At 43.2% G+C, this 22535-nt stretch overlaps 1 protein-coding gene across 4 annotated transcripts in view; it reads right to left on the reverse strand.

Annotated features, from left to right (window-relative positions):
• Window positions 1-1961: 1961 nt before the first annotated feature.
• Window positions 1962-22535, reverse strand: part of SLC2A3 (solute carrier family 2 member 3) — a 110083-nt gene continuing 89509 nt past the window's right edge. For 3 of the 4 annotated variants that reach the window (XM_053556703.1, XM_053556707.1, XM_053556704.1), the window contains 9 exons: window positions 17239-17331; window positions 16516-16676; window positions 14093-14333; window positions 13650-13812; window positions 12876-13063; window positions 9558-9662; window positions 9084-9185; window positions 7699-7902; window positions 1962-4473 (listed from right to left, as the gene is read on the reverse strand). In XM_053556703.1, coding sequence (XP_053412678.1) covers window positions 4261-4473; window positions 7699-7902; window positions 9084-9185; window positions 9558-9662; window positions 12876-13063; window positions 13650-13812; window positions 14093-14333; window positions 16516-16676; window positions 17239-17331 — 1470 coding nt within the window. In that variant the 3' untranslated portion in view covers window positions 1962-4260. Of the gene's footprint in view, window positions 4474-7698; window positions 7903-9083; window positions 9186-9557; window positions 9663-12875; window positions 13064-13649; window positions 13813-14092; window positions 14334-16515; window positions 16677-17238; window positions 17332-19812; window positions 20048-22535 lie in introns of those variants that run through there. The other variant, XM_053556706.1, reaches the window with a different exon arrangement.

The raw sequence follows: 22535 nt of genomic DNA on the forward strand, positions 1-22535 counted from the left end.
TCATCCTTTCACTCCTTCTGGCACACGCAGTACCACTGTGTAAGGAACATTTTTAAAATGAGGACAGCTTTATGGAGCTCACACCTGGGCTGAGTAGAAATAAAGGTAGCCATTCAAATATTTTTAGGACATGAATGTGGTGTCAGAACATATAAATGAAGGCACTAAAACATGAATGAATGTGGCAGTGGGTGAGGTGTTTTATCTACATAGGAGCTAAGAAATAAATGGTAAATAAAACAGAAAAGGTAGCAGAAACTTTGCCCTGAAGAAGTTGTATGATCTCTAGGAGGCTTAAGTTTTTTCTGTAGTTGATTGCAAGCTATTGAAGGATTTTAAGTAAGATAGCAATATACTGTCCACCTTCTGTATCTGCACATTCTACCAACTGCAGACCAAAAATATTTTGATTTAATTATTTTTTTTTTTTTTTGTAGAGACAGAGTCTCACTTTATGGCCCTCGGTAGAGTGCTGTGGCCTCACACAGCTCACAGCAACCTCCAACTCCCGGGCTTAAGCGATTCTCTTGCCTCAGCCTCCCGAGTAGCTGGGACTACAGGTGCCCGCCACAACGCCCGGCTATTTTTCGGTTGCAGTTTGGCTGGGGCTGGGTTTGAACCCGTCACCCTCGGTATATGGGGCCGACGCCTTACCGACTGAGCCACAGGCGCCACCCGATTTAATTTTTTTTTTTTTGCAGTTTTTGGCTGGTGTTGGGCTTGAACCCACCACCTCCAGTATATGGGGCCAGCGCCCTACTCCTTTGAGCCACACGTGCCGCCCAAAAATATTTTGAAAATATAATAGAACACAAACAAAAGACAATACAGTATAACAATTTTTTTTGTTTGTTTTTGAGACAGAGTCTTGCTATATCACCCTCGGTAGAGTGCCGTGGCATCACAGCTCACACAAACCTCTAACTCTTGGGGTTAAGTGATTTTCTTGCCTCAGCCTCACAAGTAGCTGGGACTACAGGGCCCACCACAACGCCCAGCTATTTATTTTTGTTGCAGTTGTTATTGTTGTTTAGCTAGCCTGGGCCAGGTTCAAACCTGCCAGCCTCTGTGCATGTGGCCAGCACCATAACCACTGTGCTATGGGTGCCCAGTCTAACAATTTTTCATATAATATTTACATTACCTTAAGAAGATGTAGATTATTTGCAAATATACCATTTTATGTGGATGTGCACATCCCTGGATTTTGGTATGGGGATTCCTGGAATCAATCCTCCGTGTATACCAAGAGAAGACTGTACATCGTATGGATCCCACACAGTACTGTAAGATGAATTTTAGAGAGCAAAGACTGGAGGAAGAAGGAAGTCAAAAAGAATTCTAGAGAAAAACAGAAGAAAATGGCTAATTCTCACTGGGAGAAAAAAGCAACATAATTTATTAAGTATGAAAAACAATGCATGGGGGTGGCGCCTGTGGCTCAAAGGGGTAGGTAGGGCATCAGCCCCACATGCCAGAGGTGGTGGGTTCAAACCCAGCCCTGGCCAAAAACTGCAAAAAAAATAGAAAAGAAAAGCAATGCATGAATGCTTTTCCATTTAATCTTTATAATAAACACATATTGTTATTTTCTACGTATGAGACACTATGAAACTTTCTCAAGGGTTACAACAGGTACTAAGTAAACCAGGATTTAAAGTTGATTTGTTACAGGCTGTACACCAGTAGCTCAGCGTTTAGGGGGCCAGCCACATACATCGGAGCTGGCGGGTTGGAATCCAGTCCAGGCCTGCCAAACAACAATGACAACTACAACCAAAAAATAGCAGAGTGTTGTGGCAGGCGCCGGTAGTCCCAGCTACTTGGGAGGCTGAGGCAAGAGAATCACTTAAGCCCAAGAGTTGGAGGTTGCTGTGAGCTGTGATGTCACAGAATTCCACTGAGGGTGACATAGTGAGACTCTGTCTCAAAAAAAAAAAAAAAAAAAGAAAAAGAAAAGAATGCACCTATGATGTCATATGTATGTCCAGAATTTTTATTTTTAAACAGAACCACCGTAACATTAATAATAGAAAATTCATACAGAAACATTCACAATCTGGTCACTGAGAAATAGGAAAACTTCCACCCTGCCTTACAGCCAACCCACAGTTTGATGAGCCAAATGTAGAGGTGCAGTTAGAGGAAAGTCACCTTTTCCAACAAAACCTCGCTCCATTGTGAACATGAGTTTTTATCCAAAGGCTCAACGACCAGAGGGAATGGTGAGAACTGAGGAGTAAAATACTGTTGCTGACAAGGTTTGTCTGAAGGGTCTGGAATATAAGCACCAAGGAGGGGAAAGGGAGCTCAAAGACATATGAAAATGGGAAAATGGGAAGAGAGGGTGAGAGTCATCAGGGTCCCATCTCCATTTATAAAAACATGACTGTTGAGGTGTCCATGACCTGTGGCAAGAGTAAACTCCTCTGTCTCCTCTAACTCTTTGAAAGGCTCCAGAGTTAGAAGCCTCTGTTTCTTATCCCCTTGAAAGAATGCCTCCCACTGCCCCTCCCTGTGTCCCCCAAAAGGCCAATGCTCTGATCTCATGTTTCCTATTTCCCTTGTCCGAATCTGGAGTGAGGCTGAGCCCTCCACTCTCAACCTCAATATTTGCAAAGTTCTTCCCCCAGTTTCCAACAGGGAAAGGAAGCCAGCTGAGTCTGAATTCTGAAGTTCTGGATGTAAATACCACCCAGCAGAGGCAGTGTTATTTAAATACGTGGAGAGGGGTGAGTTTTAATAATTCTATTCAAAAGGAGGCTATAGGAACAGAGCAAACAAATTACAACAAACTACTTCCACCCAGAGCAAAGTGACAGTGCACATACATTCATACTCTCAAGTGTGGGCTACACTGCACACTGACTCACACTACCTCACATGTGGTCTATTGGAAAGATTCCAGTCCTCTAAGGAAGGGCACGTGGCATGGTACCACAGTAACGCGGTAACACAAACAAGCATGCCACAACCCTAAAGCAAGAACATACTTAAACTAGATAATAATCGTTCAGGAAAAACCCTCTCCCAGAGCAGAGGTTACAAATTCCAAGTTAGCTATGACATTCACCCCTGAATTCCTAAACTATAGGTTAAAATAAAACAAAAACTAACACCTAAATCTTCTAAAGAACAAAATGGAGAAATATTGAACCTCTCCCAAGAACCATTTATTTTAGGTTTACCATTTGGAGGGCTCTCCCACCAGATGGGTGATGGGATTGCTTAAAAAACATTAGCCCACTACAAGGGGAAGGAGCTGTTTAGTCCAGTGGGAGGAGGCTTTCTAGAAATAATTTTCCCTTTTCTGGACTCTATCCAAAATTAAAACTCATCCACCGCCAGTAACTACAATGCCCATCTTAGTTACTCCTAGATTTCACGTAATACTACAGATAAACTATAATCTTAAAAGAAAAAAATTCCAAAGAAAATCAGTAGCTTTTTTTTTTATATATAGGCACACGGACTTGAGAAATCAAACTTAAAAGAGTTTCTATTTGAAGGACAGAAATTGTTAAGGGGCAACACACAAACCTCAGGCACCACCTCACATACCCTCCAATAGCGACCGATATTTTCCCCTAAATTCTTCCTTTCTGAATGTATCTTACCCTCTCTAGCATCAAATCTTCTCCTCTATAACCTCTTTTTCAACACCTCCCTCTCACCTCAATTTCCTAACGTTTTCATTATTTGGTAAAATTACTTTACACTTAAAAAAATAAATATTTATGTAATCAAACCAGAAGGTAAAATAAATAAAACTCAAGTTAACTTGCGTGTGAGCTGTACAGAAGTGAGGAAGGTGCTCTTATTTGATCCCCCTCTGCCTTCCACTCTTATGTACATCTCCTTCCTGGTAAGTCTGAGGTTGGGGGAATTGCAGCTTACTCTTCCTCTCCTGTGTGCCCTAGTGGGGCAATATTAGAACCTAAGGGAGGAAAAGCTGGCAAAGTTGTCATATGCCAAGTGGCCAATACCTCCTGAAATGAAGGTAGGTTCACTTGGTCTCTCCTAAACAGGAGAGAATGTCTAAGAAATGAAATATTTAAAAAGCCATTGAGAATCCAACTAACCCCAGCATCTGGGGCGCTCATGGAGTGTTCATCTGAGTGCTCATGAAGTGTGTGGGATGAGAAAGGAATCAAGTAGCAGCATTCAAAAGCAGTCCTGGGTTCATCCTGATGAGGTCTCTCCCTCAAACAGGGAGAGGTTGCTTTTCCATGTTGGGAGGGAGGTGGAAGGAGGCATGACTTAGACAGGGGTAGTAGACTGCTTAAAAGGCTGCATGCTGTTCATTTCCATGTTGGAGCCTTTCCCAGATCTATCTCCAGCTTGCCCTTCAAAGGCCCGTGTAATATCCTCAAAAGTCCTGCCACGGGTCTCAGGGACTTTGAAGAAGGTGAAGATCAAGAAGATAACGAGGAAGGTGGAGAAGATAATAAAAACGTAGGCTCCTAAATAAGACTAGTAAAAGGAAAGAAAAAAGCAAAGTTAATATAAAAATCCGGTAATTGACAAACAACCTATCACTGAAAGTGAGGGAGAAAATCTGGTTTAAACCCTTGATATCTGATCGATTCTTCATTATGTGTCAGTAACTATAAACATAGTCTCCCCTTGGGCGGCGCCTGTGGCTCAGTGAGTAGGGCACCGGCCCCATATACCGAGGGTGGCAGGTTCAAACCCAGCCCCGGCCAAACTGCAACAAAAAAATAGCCGGGCATTGTGGCGGGCGCCTGTAGTTCCAGCTGCTCAGGAGGCTGAGGCAAGAGAATCGCGTAAGCCCAAGAGTTAGAAGTTGCTGTGAGCCGTGTAACGCCACGGCACTCTACCCGAGGGCGGTACAGTGAGCTGTCTCTACAAAAATAAATAAATAAATAAATAAAATAAAATAAATAAACATAGTCTCCCGTTGTCTGTGGTTTCACAGTCTATGGTTTTAGTTACTTGTGGTCAAAAAATATCAAAGGAAAATTCCAGAATTAAACAATTCATAACTTTTGGGTCTTTTTTGAGATAGAGTCTCACTTTGTCACCCTTGATAGAGTGGTCACCCTTGATAGAGTGCTGTAACATCATAGCTTAAAGCAACCTCAAACTCGGGCTCAAGCGATCCTCTTGCCTCAGCTCCTGAGTAGCTGGGACTATAGGCGCCTACCACAACGCCCAGATATTTTTAATTTTTTTAGAGATGGGGTCTCACCTTTGCTCAAGCTGGTCTTTAATTCCTGAGTTCAGACAATCCACCTTCCTCAGCCTCCCAAACTGCATGTATAAATTGCATACCACTATGAGTAGCATAACAAAAATCCTGCACCATCTAGCCTGGAACATACTCCCTTTGTTCAGTGTATTGATGCTGTGTATGCTACCCACCTGCCAGTCACTTGGAAGCTATCCTGGTTATCAGATTGACAGACCACAAGAAAAATCATGAATATAATACAATAAAGTATTTGGAGTGGGGGAGACACATCCACATAACTTTTATTACAGTATAACTAACTGTTCTGTTTTAATCTCTTACTGTGCCTAATATAAATTAAACTTTGTTTGTTTATTTATTTATTTATTTATTTATTTGCAGTTTTTGGCTGGGGCTGGATTTGAACCAGGTGCCTTTGAGCCACAGGCACCACCCTATTTATTTATTTATTTATTCATTGGAGACAGAGTCTCACTTTGTCACCTCCATTAGAGTACCCTAGCGTCATAGCTCATAGGAATCTCAAACTCTTGGGCTCAAGTGATTCTCTTGTCTCAGACTCCCAAGTAGCTGGGATTACAGGCACCTGGCAGGTGCCTGCCACAATGCCCAGCTATTTTTAGAGACAAGGTCTCACTATGCCTCAGGCTGGTCTCAAACCTATGAGCTCAGGCAAACCACCCACCTCGACCTCCCTGAGTACTGGGAGTACAGGTGTGAGCCACCATGCCTGGCCTCTTTATTTATTTAGTTTTTGAGACAGTCTCACTCAGTCCCCCTGGGTAGAGTGCTGTGGCATCATAGCTCAGAGCAACCTCAAACTCTTGGGGGCTCATGAGATTCTCCAGCCTCAGCCTCCCAACTAGCTGGGACTCCAGGCATTGGCCATGACACCTGACTAGTTTTTAGTAGAGACAGGATCTTGATCATGCTCGGACTGGTCTCAAAATCCTGAGCTCAAGAATCCACCCACCTCAGTCTCCCAGAGTGCTAGGATTACAGGTGTGAGCCACCATGCTCAGCATAAATTAACTTTATCAGAGGTATATATTTATAAGAAAAAAGTACATGCAGGGTTCAATACTGTCCAAGACTTCAAGCATCTACCTCTGGTCTTGGAATGACATTCTTCATGGACTTGATCTGCCTTATCCTGGGGGATATGTCCCAAAACTCCCAGTGGATGCCTGGGATGTGGATAGCACCAAAGCCTGTTTTTGTCAATTGGAATGTTTCTGTTCCTGTCTTCCAGGCATACCTTTAATGACTTTTCCATCTTAACTAAGCTTCTATCATATAACATGGCCATTACTTTTGCAGTTTGATGTGTGAAAGCAAAACTAGCACAAATTTTTTCTTCCTTACAATTTTATGGACAGATGATTTAGATAGATCCTAGCAACCTCAGCTCTGGTTGTTTTTCTTTCCTTATTAAATCGAGAATTTTCACTTAAAGAAGCCCTTTATAGCTTCTTTGGCATATCTGAATTGCCAACATCCCCACTCTTGTGGTTTGGGGGCATTATGAAGTAAAATAAGGGTCACCTGGATGCAAGCACTACAATACCATGACAGCTGGTCTAAGAACCAAGATGGCTACTAAAGTGACTCACCAGGGCAGTGCCTGTGGCTCAGTGGGTAGGGCACCAGTCCCATATACTGAGGGTGTGGGTTTAAACACAGCCTCAGCCAAACTGCAACAAAAAAATACCCAGGCGTTGCAGTGGGTGCCTATAGTCCCAACTACTTGAGAGGCTGAGGCAAGAGGATCGCCTATGCCCAGGAGTTGGAGGTTGCTGTGAGCTGTGTGATGCCACAGCACTCTACCAAGGGTAGAAAGTGAGACTCTGTCTCTACAAAAAAATAAATAAATAAAGTGACTGACGAGTTGGGGATTGCAGATAGTATGGATTTGCTGGACAAAAGGATAATTCAAATCTCAGGCTAGATGAAAGAGATTTCATCAGGCTACTCAGAACAGTGCACAATTTAGCACTTATGCATTGCTTAATTCTGGAATTTTCCATTTAGTATTTCTGGACCATGGGTAACTAAAACTGTAGACAAGGGGGAACTACTGTTATTAACTACTATTATTACTACTTAATAATGCAACTATTACTGAGTTGCATTTTATTTTATTATTTTTTCTGAGACAGAGTCTCACTTTGTCACCCTCGGTAGAGTGCTGTGGCATTACAGCTCACAACAACCTCAAACTCCTGGGCTCAAGTGGTTCTCTTGCCTCGGCCTCCCAGGTAGCTAAGACTATACGTGCCCACCACAATGCCTGGCTATTTTTTTGAGACAAGGTCTCGCTCTTGCTCAGGCTGGTCTCAAACTCATGAGCTCAGGCAATCCACCCGCCTCGGCATCTCAGAGTGCTAGAATTACAGGTGTGAACCACCATGCCTAGCCCTTAAAGTGTATTTTAAACATGCTAGTTAAGTGGGTCAGTTTTAAGATAAGTTGAGTATACTTACTGCAGCAGACGGGAAGAGCAATCCAACTAAAAAGTTGGAGGTCCAGTTGGAACAACCAGCCACTGCCATTGCAGCTGGGCGGGGTCCCTGGCTGAAGAGTTCGGCCACAATAAACCAGGGGATGGGACCTGGCCCAATTTCAAAGAAGGCTACAAAGACCAAGATAGCCCCAATACAGACAAAGCTCATCCACGTATAGTGATCCTATAAGAGGAAGGAACAGAGGAAAGTTAACATTGAGGACAGTATGACCTAGAATCCACCTCCTAGATGAGTGCTAAACAAACGGCAAGCACACTTTGCCCTGTGGTACTCTGCAAGTACTAGCCTCGATGAAAAACTTTGGTCTTGGGCGGCGCCTGTGGCTCAGTCAGTAGGGCGCTGGCCCCATATACCGAGGGTGGCAGGTTCAAACCCGGCCCCGGCCAAACTGCAACCAAAAAATAGCCGGACGTTGTGGCGGGCGCCTGTAGTCCCAGCTGCTCAAGAGGCTGAGACAAGAGAATCGCTTAAGCCCAGGAGTTGGAGGTTGCTGTGAGCTGTGTGAGGCCATGGCACTCTACCGAGGGCCATAAAGTGAGACTGTCTCTACAAAAAAAAAAAAAAGAACTTTGGTCTTCTAAATCCTAGCTATGTCATCTCACATATGTCATCTTGCACTGAGACACTTCATCATCTGTAAAATGGGACCTCAATATTCTAAGAATTATATTAGATAAATTATTTTATAAGCTATAACAGTATATAAATGTAAGGATTGTGATAGTTTATCTGCTTCTGATAATAAAACTTGTCTTTCTTTTTTTTTTTTTTGCAGTTTTTGGCCAGGGCCGGGTTTGAACCCGCCACCTCCCGTATATGGGGCCAGCGTCTTACTCCTTTGAGCCACAGGCGCCCCTCCCTCCCCCCCGCTTTTTTTTATGAGACAGAGTCTACCTCTGTTGCCCAGGCTAGTGTGCATGGTCAGCCTAGCTCATAGCAACCTTAAACTCCTGGGTTCAGGGAACCTCTAGCTTTATCCTCCCAAGTAGCTGGGACTACAGGAACCTGCCACAACTTCCAGCTAATTTCTCTATTTTTATTAGAGGAGGGGTTTTGCTTTTGGCTCAGGCTGGTCTTGAACTCCTGAGCTCAAGTAATCTAGCCTTGGCTTCCCGGAGTGCTAGGATTACAGGAGCCACAGGGCCAGCCAATAAACCTGTCTTAAGAAAGCCCTGGCATCTTGTTGCTTCTGAGTTTGACTTTATTTTATTATTATTTTTTTTGTGAATTTGACTTTATTGATGATCTCCAAACTCAACAGTCCACCAGCTCTGTCACAGAGAGTCAACTCTAACCTCTCTTTTCTTCCTTCCTTTCCTTTTCTTTACTCAAAGACCACTCACCTTTAATAACAAAGAAACAGTCATGAGTATGGAACAAAAAGCCATCCCTCCAAGGCCTATCATATGTAGAGTCCTTCTTCCTGCCTTTTCCACCAGGAACAGCTAAAGGAAAAAGAATATAACATGAAACTTCTAATTTCCAGCCCATGAAAACACTGTATAAGCTACCTGAAATCTACCTCACCCATAGTAGGGTACTTGTTATAGTCAGACCTCTTCTTCTTCAATTCAAAGTGTAAAGCATCTGGTATAAGCTCTTCTATACATTCCCTCTTCCCACCCATTCCATACTTGTTTAAAGGGTGAAGACTTACACCCACTATTCAATGTATCTTTTTCCCAAAGAGGAATTAAATAACAGAAAAGTCTTAAATAATGATAGAGAGACTAAAGGTCATGCTATCCATCTTTGAACATCTGTAATAAGAATTCTTTTCTGTCCTCCTCCCCAAATTATCAAACCATTCAACTTACAGAAACTACAGTGAAGACAGTGTTAACCACACCCGCACCAATGGTGGCGTAGATTGGCTCCTGAACACCTGCATCCTTGAAGATTCCTGTTGAGTAATAGAATACCTGATAGGAAATAAAAGACACAATTTGACACAACTGTGAATACCAGTTCAACTAACTACAAAAAATAAACTTACAAGTCTTAGGAGGTGGGCTGGGCACAGTGACTCTATCACCACTCCACCAAGGGTGACAAACTGAGACTCTGTCTCAAAAAAAAAAAAAAAAAAAAATTGTCTGGATGTGGTTTTCATGCTTGTAGTCCCAGCTACTTGGGAGGCTGAGAGGGCAAAATCACTTGAGCACAGGAGTTCAAGATTGCAGTAAGCTATTATGGTGCCAGTCTCCAGCCTGAGTGACAGGTTAACTTCTGTCTCTTAAAAAAACATAGACTTACGCCAGGCGAGGTGGGTTATGCCTATAATCCCAGCACTTGGGAGGCTGAGGAAGGGGGTTGCCTGAACTCACAGGTTTGTCTGAGATCAAACTGAGCAAGAGCGAGACCCCGTCTCTAAAAAATAGCTGGGCACTGTGGTGGGCGCCTGTAGTCCCAGTTACCTGGGAGGCTGGGGCAAGAGAATCGCTTGACCCCAAGAGTCTCAGGTTGCTGTAAGCTAAGATGGCACGGCACTCTACCAAGGGTGACAAAGGGAGACTCTGTCTCAAAAAAAAAAAGAAAAGACTCAGACCTCAAGGTAACAAGGTAACATTATCTAGATCACCCAGGTTCAGTTTATCTCATCCAGAATATCTGCCTCCACAGCAACATTATCAGTGTTTTTGATGAATATATAACTCTACATTGAGATTTACCTTCTCAAAAAACAAGTCTTCAAATTTCTATACAAGTTTCTAAGATAGAAACTATGTATATTGATACTTTCTAAAATAAGATTACAGCTGTACTTTTGAAACAGAGAATTATACAATCATTCTCATTGAAAACTGATGCTCAAGAGTGAATTAAAATTATTAAAAAAAATCTCCGTAATATTTTATGATGACATGTACCTTGTAGGACATCTGGTGAGTTAAAAATCAGCCACGTGGCTCAGTGCCCACAGCACAGTGGTTAGGGCGCCAGCCACATGCACCGAGGCTGATGGGTTTGAACCCGGCAGGGGCCAGCCAAAACAACAACTGCAACAACAACAAAAATAGCCGAGTGTTGTGGCGGGTGCCTATAGTTCTAGCTACTTGGGAACTTGAGGCAAGAGAATCACTCAAGCCCAGAGTTTGAGTTTGCTGTGAGCTGTGATACCACAGCTCTCTACCGAGTGCAACATAATGAGACTCTGCCTCAAAAAAAAAAAAAAGTCAGCCATGTATAGGTATGCCAATTCTCTTCCTTATCAAAACATCTACACATCTCAGGCAAACCTATTTTTTTTGAGATAGTTTGCTCTGTCTCCATAGATAGAGTGCTGTGGCACCTTAGCTAACAGCAACCTCAAACTCTTGGGCTTGAGCAATCCTCTTGCCTCAGCCTCCTGAGTACTTGGGACTACAGGCACCCATCACATGTCTGGCTAGTTTTTCTATTTTTAAGTACAGATGGAGTCTCATTCTTGTTCAGGCTGGTCTGGCAACTCCTGAGCTCAAGCAATCCACGATTTGGCCTCTTTGAGTGCTAGTATTACAGACATGAGCCACCACATGGCCACCACTCCTGGCCTCAGGCAAACTTCTTATGGTAAATTACTTTGCTATCTAGTACCAACAAGTTTAACAAGCTAACCCCTATATCATTTCACTTCAAAGCCATTTACTCTCCTCGCTAAACCCTATCCAACCTCTTACCTGTCCGCCATTAAAGGAAATTAGAAAACTATCCAACCTCTTACCTGTCCGCCATTAAAGGAAATTAGAAAACACAAGTAGGCTGGAAAAGTGATTTCTATGCCTGCTGTGCATCACTTTTTTTTTTTCCTTTTGAGACAGGGTCTAAATCCGTTGCCTAGTTCACAGCAACCTCAAAATCCTGAGTTCAAGTGATCCTCCTACCTCAGCCTCCCAAGTAGCTGGGACTACAGGTACCCACAACACCCCGCGAATGTTTCTGTTTTTGGTAGAAATGGGTTCTTCTTTTTGTTCAGGCTGGGTCTTGAACTCCTAAGCTCTTCAGCTCAAGTGATCTTTTTGTCTTAGCCTCCCAGAGTGCTAGGATTACAAGTGTGAGCACCACTGTGCCCAGTTTGTTTTCCAGGCCCCTTATAGGAGCCTTCTTTCCCTTCTCTTCCTTCCTTTCTTTTTTTGGAGACAGATTCTGTGCCCTTGAGTAGAGTACCATGGCGTCAGCCTAGCTCACAGCAACCTCAAACTCTTGGACTCAGGCTGGCCTTGAACTTGTGAGGTCATGCAATCCACCTGCCTCGGCCTTCCAAGTGCTGGAATTATAGGCATGAGTCGGTGTGCTCGGCCTTTAAACTAATTTTAGACTGTAAAGTCCTGGGGAAAAGTCAAGGCAAGTAAAATGTAAGACTTAGGTTGTATGGCCTACATTATGATTGATGAGAGCATATAAGATTAGAGTTAAAAAGGACTGAAAATAAAAGAGTGGTTAAAAAAAGAAGTAATGAAAATATGAGAACAAATGTTAACATACATAAATTCCAAGACTAAGGGTGATTTAAATTTTTCCTTTTATTCACTTTTTCATTTTCATAGTAAAATATGTACTATAGCTATAATTTTAAGAAAAGGAAAACAGGACGGCACCTGTGGTTCAAGGGAGTAGGGCACCAGCCCATACGCCAGAGGTGGCGGGTTCAAACCCAGCCCCGGCCAAAAACTGCAAAAAAAAAAAAATGAAAAGAAAAACAATACCAGGCGTGGTGGCTCGCACCTATAATCCCAGCACTCTGGGAGGCCGAGGCAGGTGGATTGCCTGAGCTCACAGGTTCCAGACCAGCCTGAGCCAGAGTGAGACCCTGTCTCTAAAAAATAGCAGGGCACTGTGGCGGGCACCTGTAGTCCTAGCCACTTGGGAGGCTGAGGCGAGAGGCTTGAGCCCAAGAGTTTGAGGTTGCTATGAGCTATGATACCATGGCACTCTATCAAGGGCAGCAAAGAGAGACTGTTTCAGAAAAAAAAAAGAAGAAAAGCAAAGAAAAACTTATATAATCAATACTTTCTGAGTGGCTGCTATGTGCCAAGCGATTTGAGGGACTTTGGACTCTGTATATACAAGGTGAGCATAACGAATGCCACTCACTTCTGGTGAATGCTTTAAGTGAAATACTATGGGATGCCCATGACCCCAAAGTAGATACTCACAGCATTGATTCCAGAGAGTTGCTGAGACAGCTGCAGCACAATGGAAATCATGATGGGCTGCCGGTAGTTGGGGGCTCTAAAGAGCTCTAGTACTGTGACTCGCTTCTCTTGTGCCATCCTGGCACTCTCATCTTTCATCTCCTGCATGTCCTGGGACACATCCTGGGTGCCCCACAACTGCTGGAGAGCTGGTGAAAAGAACAAAGAGGAAAAGATAAAGGTAATGTGCCACCCCAAATTCATTTTTCCTATAAGAAGCTGGGAAGATGGCTCGGGGCCCGTAGCACAGTGGTTTCGGCCCCGGCCACATACACCAAGGCTGGTGGGTTCGAACCCGGCCCGGGCAAGCTAAACAACAACAACTGCAACAACGCGAACAAAAAAACAGCCGGGCGTTGTGGTGGGCACCTGTGGTCCTAGCTACTTGGGAGGCTGAGGCAAGAGAATCACTTAAGCCCAAGAGTTTGAGGTTGCTGTGAGCAATGATGGTACAGCATTCTGCCGAGGGTGACAAACTAAGACTTCGTCTTAAAAAAGAAAAGAAAAGAAAGCTGGGAAGAAACCACACAAGATGTGGTGATCAGTGAACATCTGCACTTGTACTTGTCTTCTACCTCGTTCTTTGGGGTTGAAAGTTCAATTCAAGAGTCATCAGAAAACTCTCTACTTGGCTCTGAGGGGCAGGGAAAGTGAATGACAAAAAATAGATACAATACCCTCAATCCTTAAACCACAACCCTGAAATTCCTATAGTGAAGTATGGAAGATACTCACTCTCCTTAGCCTTTTCTTCTTCCTTTCGATTAATGAGCAAGAATCTAGGACTTTCAGGGCAAAATGGAAGAGCTACACTTTGTAGGACAGCTGGAATGATGGTAAAGCCTAATAGCACAGGCCATAACTCTTCAGATCCCAAGATGACTTCCAGACCAAAAATCTAGGGACCAGACAATGATAATGGTATTAAAACCCACACTCCATAAGCCACAAGTTCATTTAAAAAAAAAGTTAATGAAAATCATCCCTTTTTTTACTATAGGAAAAGATAAACAGATTGTGCTTCTTTTCCTTTCTCTATCCTGTCCGCTGCTTTATCTGTAAGCTATAGTAACAATATCTGAAACTTTTACATGTGATGGAATAATGCTTTACCCATGTTAACTCTTTTAATGAGCACTGAAACTAATACTCATTAAGCATGAGAAATTCTAGAGTACCTGGGCTATCAGGATCCCGATGACAATGCCCAGCTGATTAAGAGTACCAAAGGCACCCCGTAGGGCAGTAGGAGAGATCTCTCCAATGTACATGGGGACAAAACCAGTGCAGAGTCCGCAGAAGAGGCCAATAATCAATCGGCCCAGGATCAGCATTTCAAACGATTCAGCTAATTTACAGAACCCCATGAAGCAGCCACCAGCAATGGCCAACAGGTTGACAATAAGCATTGAGTTGCGCCTGTAATGGTTAATCAAACACAAAGTGAGGTTAGTGAAATGATAAGATCTCATTGTATCCTTTTCTTTCTTCATTATTCTGCTCTTTTTGGCTCCTATCTTCTCCTCTTTTGGTGTAACTTTTCCTTTTCACTTTCTATTATCAGAACATTTCTAGTTGGGAGGATCACTGAGTCCAAGAACATAAAAAGACCTTTGTCTCTTTAAAAAATAACAATAATAGGTTCAGTGCCCATAGCACCGTGGTTATAGTGCTGGGCACATGCACCAAGACTGGTAGGTTCAAATCCAGCCTGGGCCAGCTAAACAGTGACAACTGCAACAACAAAAAAAAATAGCTGGGCATTGTGGCGGGCTCCTAGAGTCCCAGCTACTTGGGAGGTTGAGGCAAGAGAATTGCTTGAGCCCAAGAGTTTGAGGTTGCTGGTAACACAGTGAGACTCTGTCAAAAAAATAAATAAATAAACAAATAACAATAATAATAAACATTATGAAATAAAATAGGTTGCCTTATTAATTTTTAAATTGAATTCCTTTTACATTTCTACAACATCTAATTGCGAACTAAATGGTTTCTTCATCTGTCATTACTGAAAGGGATATTCTATCCTCCAAAATATATTAATAAGCTAGTATAGAATGAGAAAATTCAGTTTTCTTTTTTGGGGAAAAAAATTCAATGCAAGGCTGGGCGTGGCAGCTCATGCCTGTAATCCTAGCACTTTGGGAGGCCAAGTGAGGGAAGATTGCCTCAGCCCAGAAATTTGAGCTTGCAGTGAGCTATGATGACTCTACTGCACTCTGACCCAGGTGACAGAGACAGTGTCTCGGAAAAAAAAAAGGGGGTTGGCGCCTGTAGCTCAAAGGAGTAGGGCGCCGGCCCCATATGCCACAGGTGGCGGTTCAAACCAAGCCCCGACCAAAAACTGCAAAAAATAAATCAGGCTGGGTGCAGCGGCTCAAGCCTAGTAGGAGACCAAGGTCAGAGGATTCGTTGAACTCATCACAAGTTCGAGACCAGTCTGAGCAACAGTAAGACCTCCATCTCTACTGAAAATAGAAAAATGAGCTGGGCATTGTGGTGGTGGGTGCCTGTAGTCTATCCTGGGCAACAGAGTAAGACTCTGTCTCAATATAAAAAAAGAAGAAGATAGCCGGGCGTTGTGGTGGGCGCCTGTAGTCCCAGCTACTCAGGAGGCAGAGGCAAGAGAATCGCTTGGGCCCAGGAGTTGGAGGTTGCTGTGAGCTGGGTGAGGCCACAGCACTCTACCAAGGGCCATAGGGTGAGACTCTGTCTCTACAAAAAAAAAAAAAAAAAGAAGAAGAATTCAATTTAATTATTTGGCCATTAGTCACATTTGCCATAGATCAAGAATTAGAAAAATATTTCCTACTAATCCTATGTAAAATAATGAAAACATTTCTATGAAACCCCAGGATCTTTTAGAAAAGTAAACAACTTTAGACCTTATATATGAACTATGTTTCTGGGAAACTCCACAGTTAAGCTTACTAGAAAATAACTCTGGGCCAGGTGAAGGGGCTTACACCTGTAATCCTAGCATTCTGGGAGGATTAAAACAACCCGGTGGATTGTTTAAGCTCGGGAGTTTGAAACCAGTTTGAGCAAGATCAAGACCCTGACTCTAAAAATAGAAAAACTAGCCAAGGGGGCGGCGCCTGTGGTTCAAGGCCGTAGGGCGCCGGTCCCATATGCCGGAGGTGGTGGGTTCAAACCCAGCCCCGGCCAAAAAAAGAAAAACTAGCCAAGCATAGTGGTGCATGCCTGCAGTACCAGCTACTTGGGAGGCTGAGGTAAGAGGATTGCTCAAGTCCAAGAGTTTGAGGTTGCTATGAGCTATGATGCCAAGGCACTTTACCCATGGTCTCACTCTGTCCTCCCAAAAACACCAAATAAACAAACAAACAAAAACCTCTGAACTAGCCTAAGCTGGACTGAAAAGGCCAGTCATTCACTTCTACCATACCGAGGTTGGTAGAAGCTATGTACAGTAATTGGGCTCCAAGAAAGAGTAGTCATACTCAGGGCTAGTTGGACTAGGTTTCCCTTGATTCAAATCTGAAGTGTTCTCTCAAATGCACCATCAATCAATCAACCTCCCTGCCCTAACTCTCTATATTGTCTTCAATGCAACCAGCACAGCCCACTTTCTGGTCAATACCTGCCAAAGCGGTTGACAAATAGTCCAACGGAAAAGGAGCCAATCATACCACCAACAGAGAAAATGGCCACAGACAAGGACCAGAGGGATGTGAGCAACTCCTTCGAAGGAACATTGTCTAGCCTCTCTTCCAAAGTGTAATTGAGAAAGTCCTTTATGATCTGCAACATAAAACGGTTGGTGGGAGGATAGACTGTTAACCATTGGATGAGAACAAAAGATATTAGGAATCATTTCCTTCCTAAAAGAAGAACTTTACCTTTACTTTATAGGTAGAGGATCAAAGGCATGACTAGAGGGGGATAGAAGGGACAGATGACATATTGGAGTTAATATTACTATCTTCAAAGGCCAGTTTTTATTTAATCTTGAAAACCCCAGTAGGTGGCAGCACTGATGTTCACTGTCTACCATTGCCCTTTCCTAAGAGAACCCCCTTCTTTGTAACTAGCCCTTAAAGAATAATATGGGAAGTGTACCACAGTGAGGAGAGGAGAGTGGGGGAGAGGAAGAACAGGTAAGATCTAGAGTACAGCAAGCAAACGGGCCTTCTGCTTGCATTAAATGACTCCACTAGATTTCCCCACCAATATTCTCTCCCTCTTCCATCTTAGCCAGGCTGGATATAAAGTTTGTCTTTCATTCTGAATTCTTGAAATCCTACTTAAATGAAAGGAATAACGTCCCTATTCCAAATTCTAACTATCATTGCCTAGCACTTACCATTTCAGGAGCATTGATGACTCCAGTGTTGTAGCCAAACTGGAAAGAGCCAATTGTAGCAATAGCAATGGCGAAGATCAGAGATGGAGTGACCTGAGGAGAGGGCAGAACAGGGAGGAGAGAAGAAGCACTCCTTAAAACTTTGATTGAGGGTGCCTGTGGCTTAGTGGTTAGGGAGCTGGCCACATGCTCCAGGGCTGGTGGGTTCGAACCCAGTCCAGCCAGAACACAGCCCAGCCTGGGCCTGCTAAACAAACAAACAAAAATAGCCAGGCGTTGTGGCAAGAGCCTGTAGTCCTAGCTACTCAGGAGGCTGAGGCAAGAGAATCACTTGAGCCCAAGAGTTTGAGGTTGCTGTGAGCTATGACCGCAGCTCAATTTACAATCGTCAAAATGTGGAAACAGCCTAAATGCCCACCAACCCAGGAATGGATTAACAAGCTGTGGTATATGTATACCATGGAATACTATTCAGCTATTAAAAAAAATGGAGACTTTACATCCTTCGTATTAACCTGGATGAAGTGGAAGACATTATTCTTAGTAAAGCATCACAAGAACGGAGAAGCATGAATCCTATGTACTCAATTTTGATATGAGGACAATTTATGACAATTAAGGTTGGGGGGGAGGAAAAGCAGAAAGAGGGACGGGGGGGGGAGGGGGGTGGGGCCTTGGTGTGTGTCACACTTTATGGGGACAAGACATGATTGCAAGAGGGACTTTACCTAACAATTGCAATCAGTGTAACCTGGCTTATTGTACCCTCAATGAATCCCCAACAATAAAAAAAAAAAAATTAATTAAAAGAAAAAAAAACTTTGATGATTACCTCTCATTGATTATGGAGCTATATTAGAGAATTTGACCTATGAGTGATATGAAATGGACAAAAATCTAATGACACTTAGGTAATGAATGAGAAACACAAAGGTATAGGTTATACTGAAGAACTTATCTGGACATAAGAATCTGGGTCAACCTGGGAAAAGTTGTAAGAAAATTAGGGAAGGGAGAAGTTAAGAGAAAAGGGATAGTCATTTTGGAAATTTTTAAAAACCTATATGAGGATAAAGGTAAGCATAGGACTGTGAGCAAGAACTGGGAGGGCAGAGGCAAAGACAGCCTTAGGGAACATTCCTAAGAACTGATTGTTTCACAAACAGCTACATCCAGTGTACCTCAGACTCACAAAAGCAGGGCTGGTAGTGGTGGTAACTGTTGTCTTTGAGTCTTTTTCTCTCTCCACCCACACTACGTTCTAGCGGCATTTGAAAGTCTTCCCATTTTCTGAATAACGTTAGATATAATCCCAAACCAACATCTAGGAAACATTTCTTAGTGGAGGGGGATCAAAAAGTCGTCTCTTTCAGCCTGAGCTAGAGCGAGACCCTGTCTCTATAAATAGCCGGGTGTTGTGGCGGGCGCCTGTAGTCCCAGCTACTCCGGAGGCTGAGACAAGAGAATCACTTGAGCCCAAGAGTTTAGAGATTGCTGTGAGCTATGACGCCACCACACTCTACCGAGGGCGACAAAGTGAGACTCTGTCTCAAAAACAAAAACAAAACAGAAAGTCATCTCTTACCTTGCTGTGAATAATTGAAAGAGGCAAATGGGCATTACTTTAGATTTTCACCTTGGGGCACCTCACTTTCCATCCCTGAGAACATAATCTATGGCCTCTCATTCCCTTCAGCCTTTCCTATCACAGACTCCTTTCGTGTCAGCCAGTGTAGCAGGCCAGGAGCTTCAACTGGGGAGCTGACCTCGCCTACTCCGTCCAGCCGAGGCCTCGCAGTCCCACCTAAGTATCAGCACTACAGAAAGTCCTGCCAGTATAAAGCTCTTCCGGCTAAATTCTTTTTCTTTTTAGTAAAAAAAAAAAAAAAAATATTCATTCTACTTTCATCATTCACATCTTGGAGGGCCTTTTACTCTTCAGTCCCATTTTTCCCCCATCCATTCTCTTATTTCCCTTTATTTTCAAACAAATTTATCCTGGTGAAAATGCATGTCTCCCTCCAAAGACTGTATATACAAGACACAAAAGTATATTAACACATCCTGCACTCAAAAGAATAACCACAACAGGAAGAAAAACTGGCACCCACGGCATCCTATAGGATTTAGAACAGATGGCAGGACAATGACCTGCACCCCAAACATCCCCAGTCCTTTCAAGGTCTAATGCTTCCAGAGAAGTCTACATGGCCATGGCGCCCACACTTGTAATCTACACAACCAAGCAGCCCCTGATCCTCTGAACACTCACTCGGTCGCCTCCTGTCCTCAATAGCGTATAGTTTACATAAAATAAATCTGAGAAGCAAACTCAACTTCTCCAGGTGACTTCCCTACAATAACGAGGTGAATGGCATTGGGATAAATCCTTCATTGAATATGGCATTCAAAGAGAACTAGTGAAACCACAGCACTGCAGGCTGAAGAAATGCAAAGGCCTTGAGATGGCCGGGTGACTCAGGAGAAAATAGAACGAGGCAATCGCCATTAAAATGTGCCTTTCTGAGCGTACCCCAAACAAGCAAAAATAACCAGTAATTATAACATTCTTACCTTTTGTGTCCCCATGGCCCTAACCTAGTTCCTTTCAAATCTTCAAGAAAGATTTGGGAGTGGGATTCCAGAGACACCTCTTCCAGCCAACAAAACCTTCAAAATGTCCTTGCGGGGAGCAAGTTTCCCTCAGGTCCTCAGAATCGCTCGGAAACGCACGCTCACCATTACAGCATCTCTGGCCCCGGCTGCTCTCCCGCTAGTTATAATCTCAGCAAAGGGTGGAGCCTGCAAGGGCGACAAGCCCCCAGCCCCACCCCACACCCGCCCCCAATAATCTCGTGACCTCTCGGAATTTTGTGTTATCAGAATTCAGAACACCCCTCCCTCCCTGCCCCTCAACCAGCAGGCAATAACGCCCCCCCCTTTAAAAACCACATCCTGTCACTCTCCACCAACCCCTTTTTAAAAGCTCATCCTTTACTTCTTCCCTCTTCGACTGCAGCTACAACCTCTTAGTTTCACAGATAAAATGCTACCAGAAAAGCCTTGAGGGAGGGCAAATACACTACTTTTTGCTTTTGCGTCGGTTCGGGATTGATTAAATCTGCTTTTTAAAAGGCAAAGTCTAGTGAGTGCTACCTACCATCAAAGATGCAAGGTTGTTTAAGGAATGTTAGCAGGAACGATTCATAATCCTATGAATTCACAGCGGCTTTTTTATTCTAGGTAGAGTTCGAAGGGGGAAGAACTTGGCTAGTTTTTGGCTCTACTAGTCTTTTGATTAGCATAATATCGCCTGGGGGAAAGGACACCCGATTTTCCAGGAGCCAGACTAACTCGCCCAGCGGCAGGAAGGAGAAGATCAACTGTCTATGGGATACAACCCAAATTCCTCTTTGGCATTCACCATACCTCCCACTCTGAATACCGCATGACTGTGCCACCAGTCTCAGGCTTAGAGAAATGCAATAAATTTCCAATTCAATTAAACAGGTATTTACTGAGCACTCCCTACATAACAGATACTCTCCAAGAAGTCAGTGATTCTCCAGTGAACTAAAGTTTTGAACCATAAGGAATTTATAGTGTTTCTCTTCTTCCACTTAAAACATGAAGGGATTGGGTCGGTGCCTGTGGCTCAAGCCGCTAAGGCGCCAGCCACATACACCTGAGCTGGCGGGTTGGAATCCAGCCTGGCCGCCAAACAACAACGACGGTTGCAACCAAAAAAAAAAAAATAGCCGGGCGTTGTGGCAGGCACCTGTAGTCCCAGCTACTTGGGAGGGGGAAGCAGGAGAATCGCTTGAACCCAGGAGTTAGAGGTTGCTGTGAGCTGTGATGCCACCGCACTCTACCCAGGGTGACAGCTTGAGGCTCTGTCTCAAAAAAGAAAAAAAAAAAAAAAAGAAATAAAGGAAGAGAGCAACTGATTCTCACACAACTAAGAAGGATCATTAATATCCTATTGGTTATGGACTATGAGTTTCTTGAAAGAAAAATGTGAGATACCTTACCTAATTACTAAATCATGGAAGAAAATGGAACAAGGTCAGTAGAAAAACATAGTAAGAAAAATGAGAACTGAGGAAATGAAGGATAATGAGGGCAAGAGAGAAGTGGCTCCAGTGTGAGAGTAAACAAAGCAAAACAATGTGGTTTGTGTTTAAACAGTTGGGTAATTGGGAGATAATATCAAGGCTTTGTTAGAGGAAAAATATCAACTGTTGTCCCATTCCTTAATGTCCAACCCTGGAGTGGGGCGGGGCGAAGGAAGCTCAATAAACACATAAATTTTTCTCCACAGTGAGTTCGAGGAACTAATTTTCCTTGCATGGGTGTCCAATCTGTGGCCTGTGGGCCGCATGCTCGTATTGTAAGGACTTTTTTTGCTTATTTGTGGTGTTGGATATCATGAAAATCATGCACAGACTTTTTTTTGCTCATCGGCTTTCATTAGTTTTTGTGTATTTACTGTGTGACCCAAGATAAATTTTCTTTTTCTAATGTGCAGTAGAGAAAGTAAAAAGGTTGGACACCCCTGCTAGGTTTTGCTTGAGAGTATAGAATCCAAATTGATACTACTGAAACAAACCAGATTACTTACCTTGTCTCTTTTCCTTAAATGAAGGTATTTTCTAAACCTGATCTGATGACACTTCCCCTCCTCCATCTCACTCTCCCCTTCTAGGAAACACAGAGCCAGAGGTCCCTTTAGTACCAGAGCAACTGGATTTAGCAGCCAAGCCAAAAGAAAAAAATCACACAGGGCAATAGAAAGGTAATGCAAGCACATCACGTTACATTTTCTAGTAGCTACACAAAAATTCTAAAAGAAGAAAAACTAATTTTAATAATTATTTTATTTAATCCAGTATATCCAAAATAATATCATTTCTGCATGGACTCAATGTAAAAATTATTAAAATAGTTTACTTTCTTTTTTTGTGCTAAGTCTTTGTAACACAGTAAATTTTTAGGTTGAGGTGATATGTAGTCTTACCAAAACAACATAGTTGTATTTAACAGAAAAATATTTTAAGCTGCATCAATTTTATCTTTTTTGGAGATGGAGTTTCACCCTGTTCTCCCAGGCTAGAGTGCCATAGCATTATGTCTCACAGCACCTCAAATTCTTTGAGCTCAGGCAATCTTCTTGCCTTAGCCACTGGACTAGCTGGGACTATAGGCTTGGGCCACAATGCCCTGGGTAGTTTTTCTCTTTTTAGTAAAGACCGAGTCTTTCACTCTTGCTCAAGCTAGTCTCCAACTCCTGAGCTCAA

This window comes from Nycticebus coucang, chromosome 12, assembly GCF_027406575.1.
Source record: "Nycticebus coucang isolate mNycCou1 chromosome 12, mNycCou1.pri, whole genome shotgun sequence".
NCBI classification, from domain to species: domain Eukaryota; kingdom Metazoa; phylum Chordata; class Mammalia; order Primates; family Lorisidae; genus Nycticebus; species Nycticebus coucang.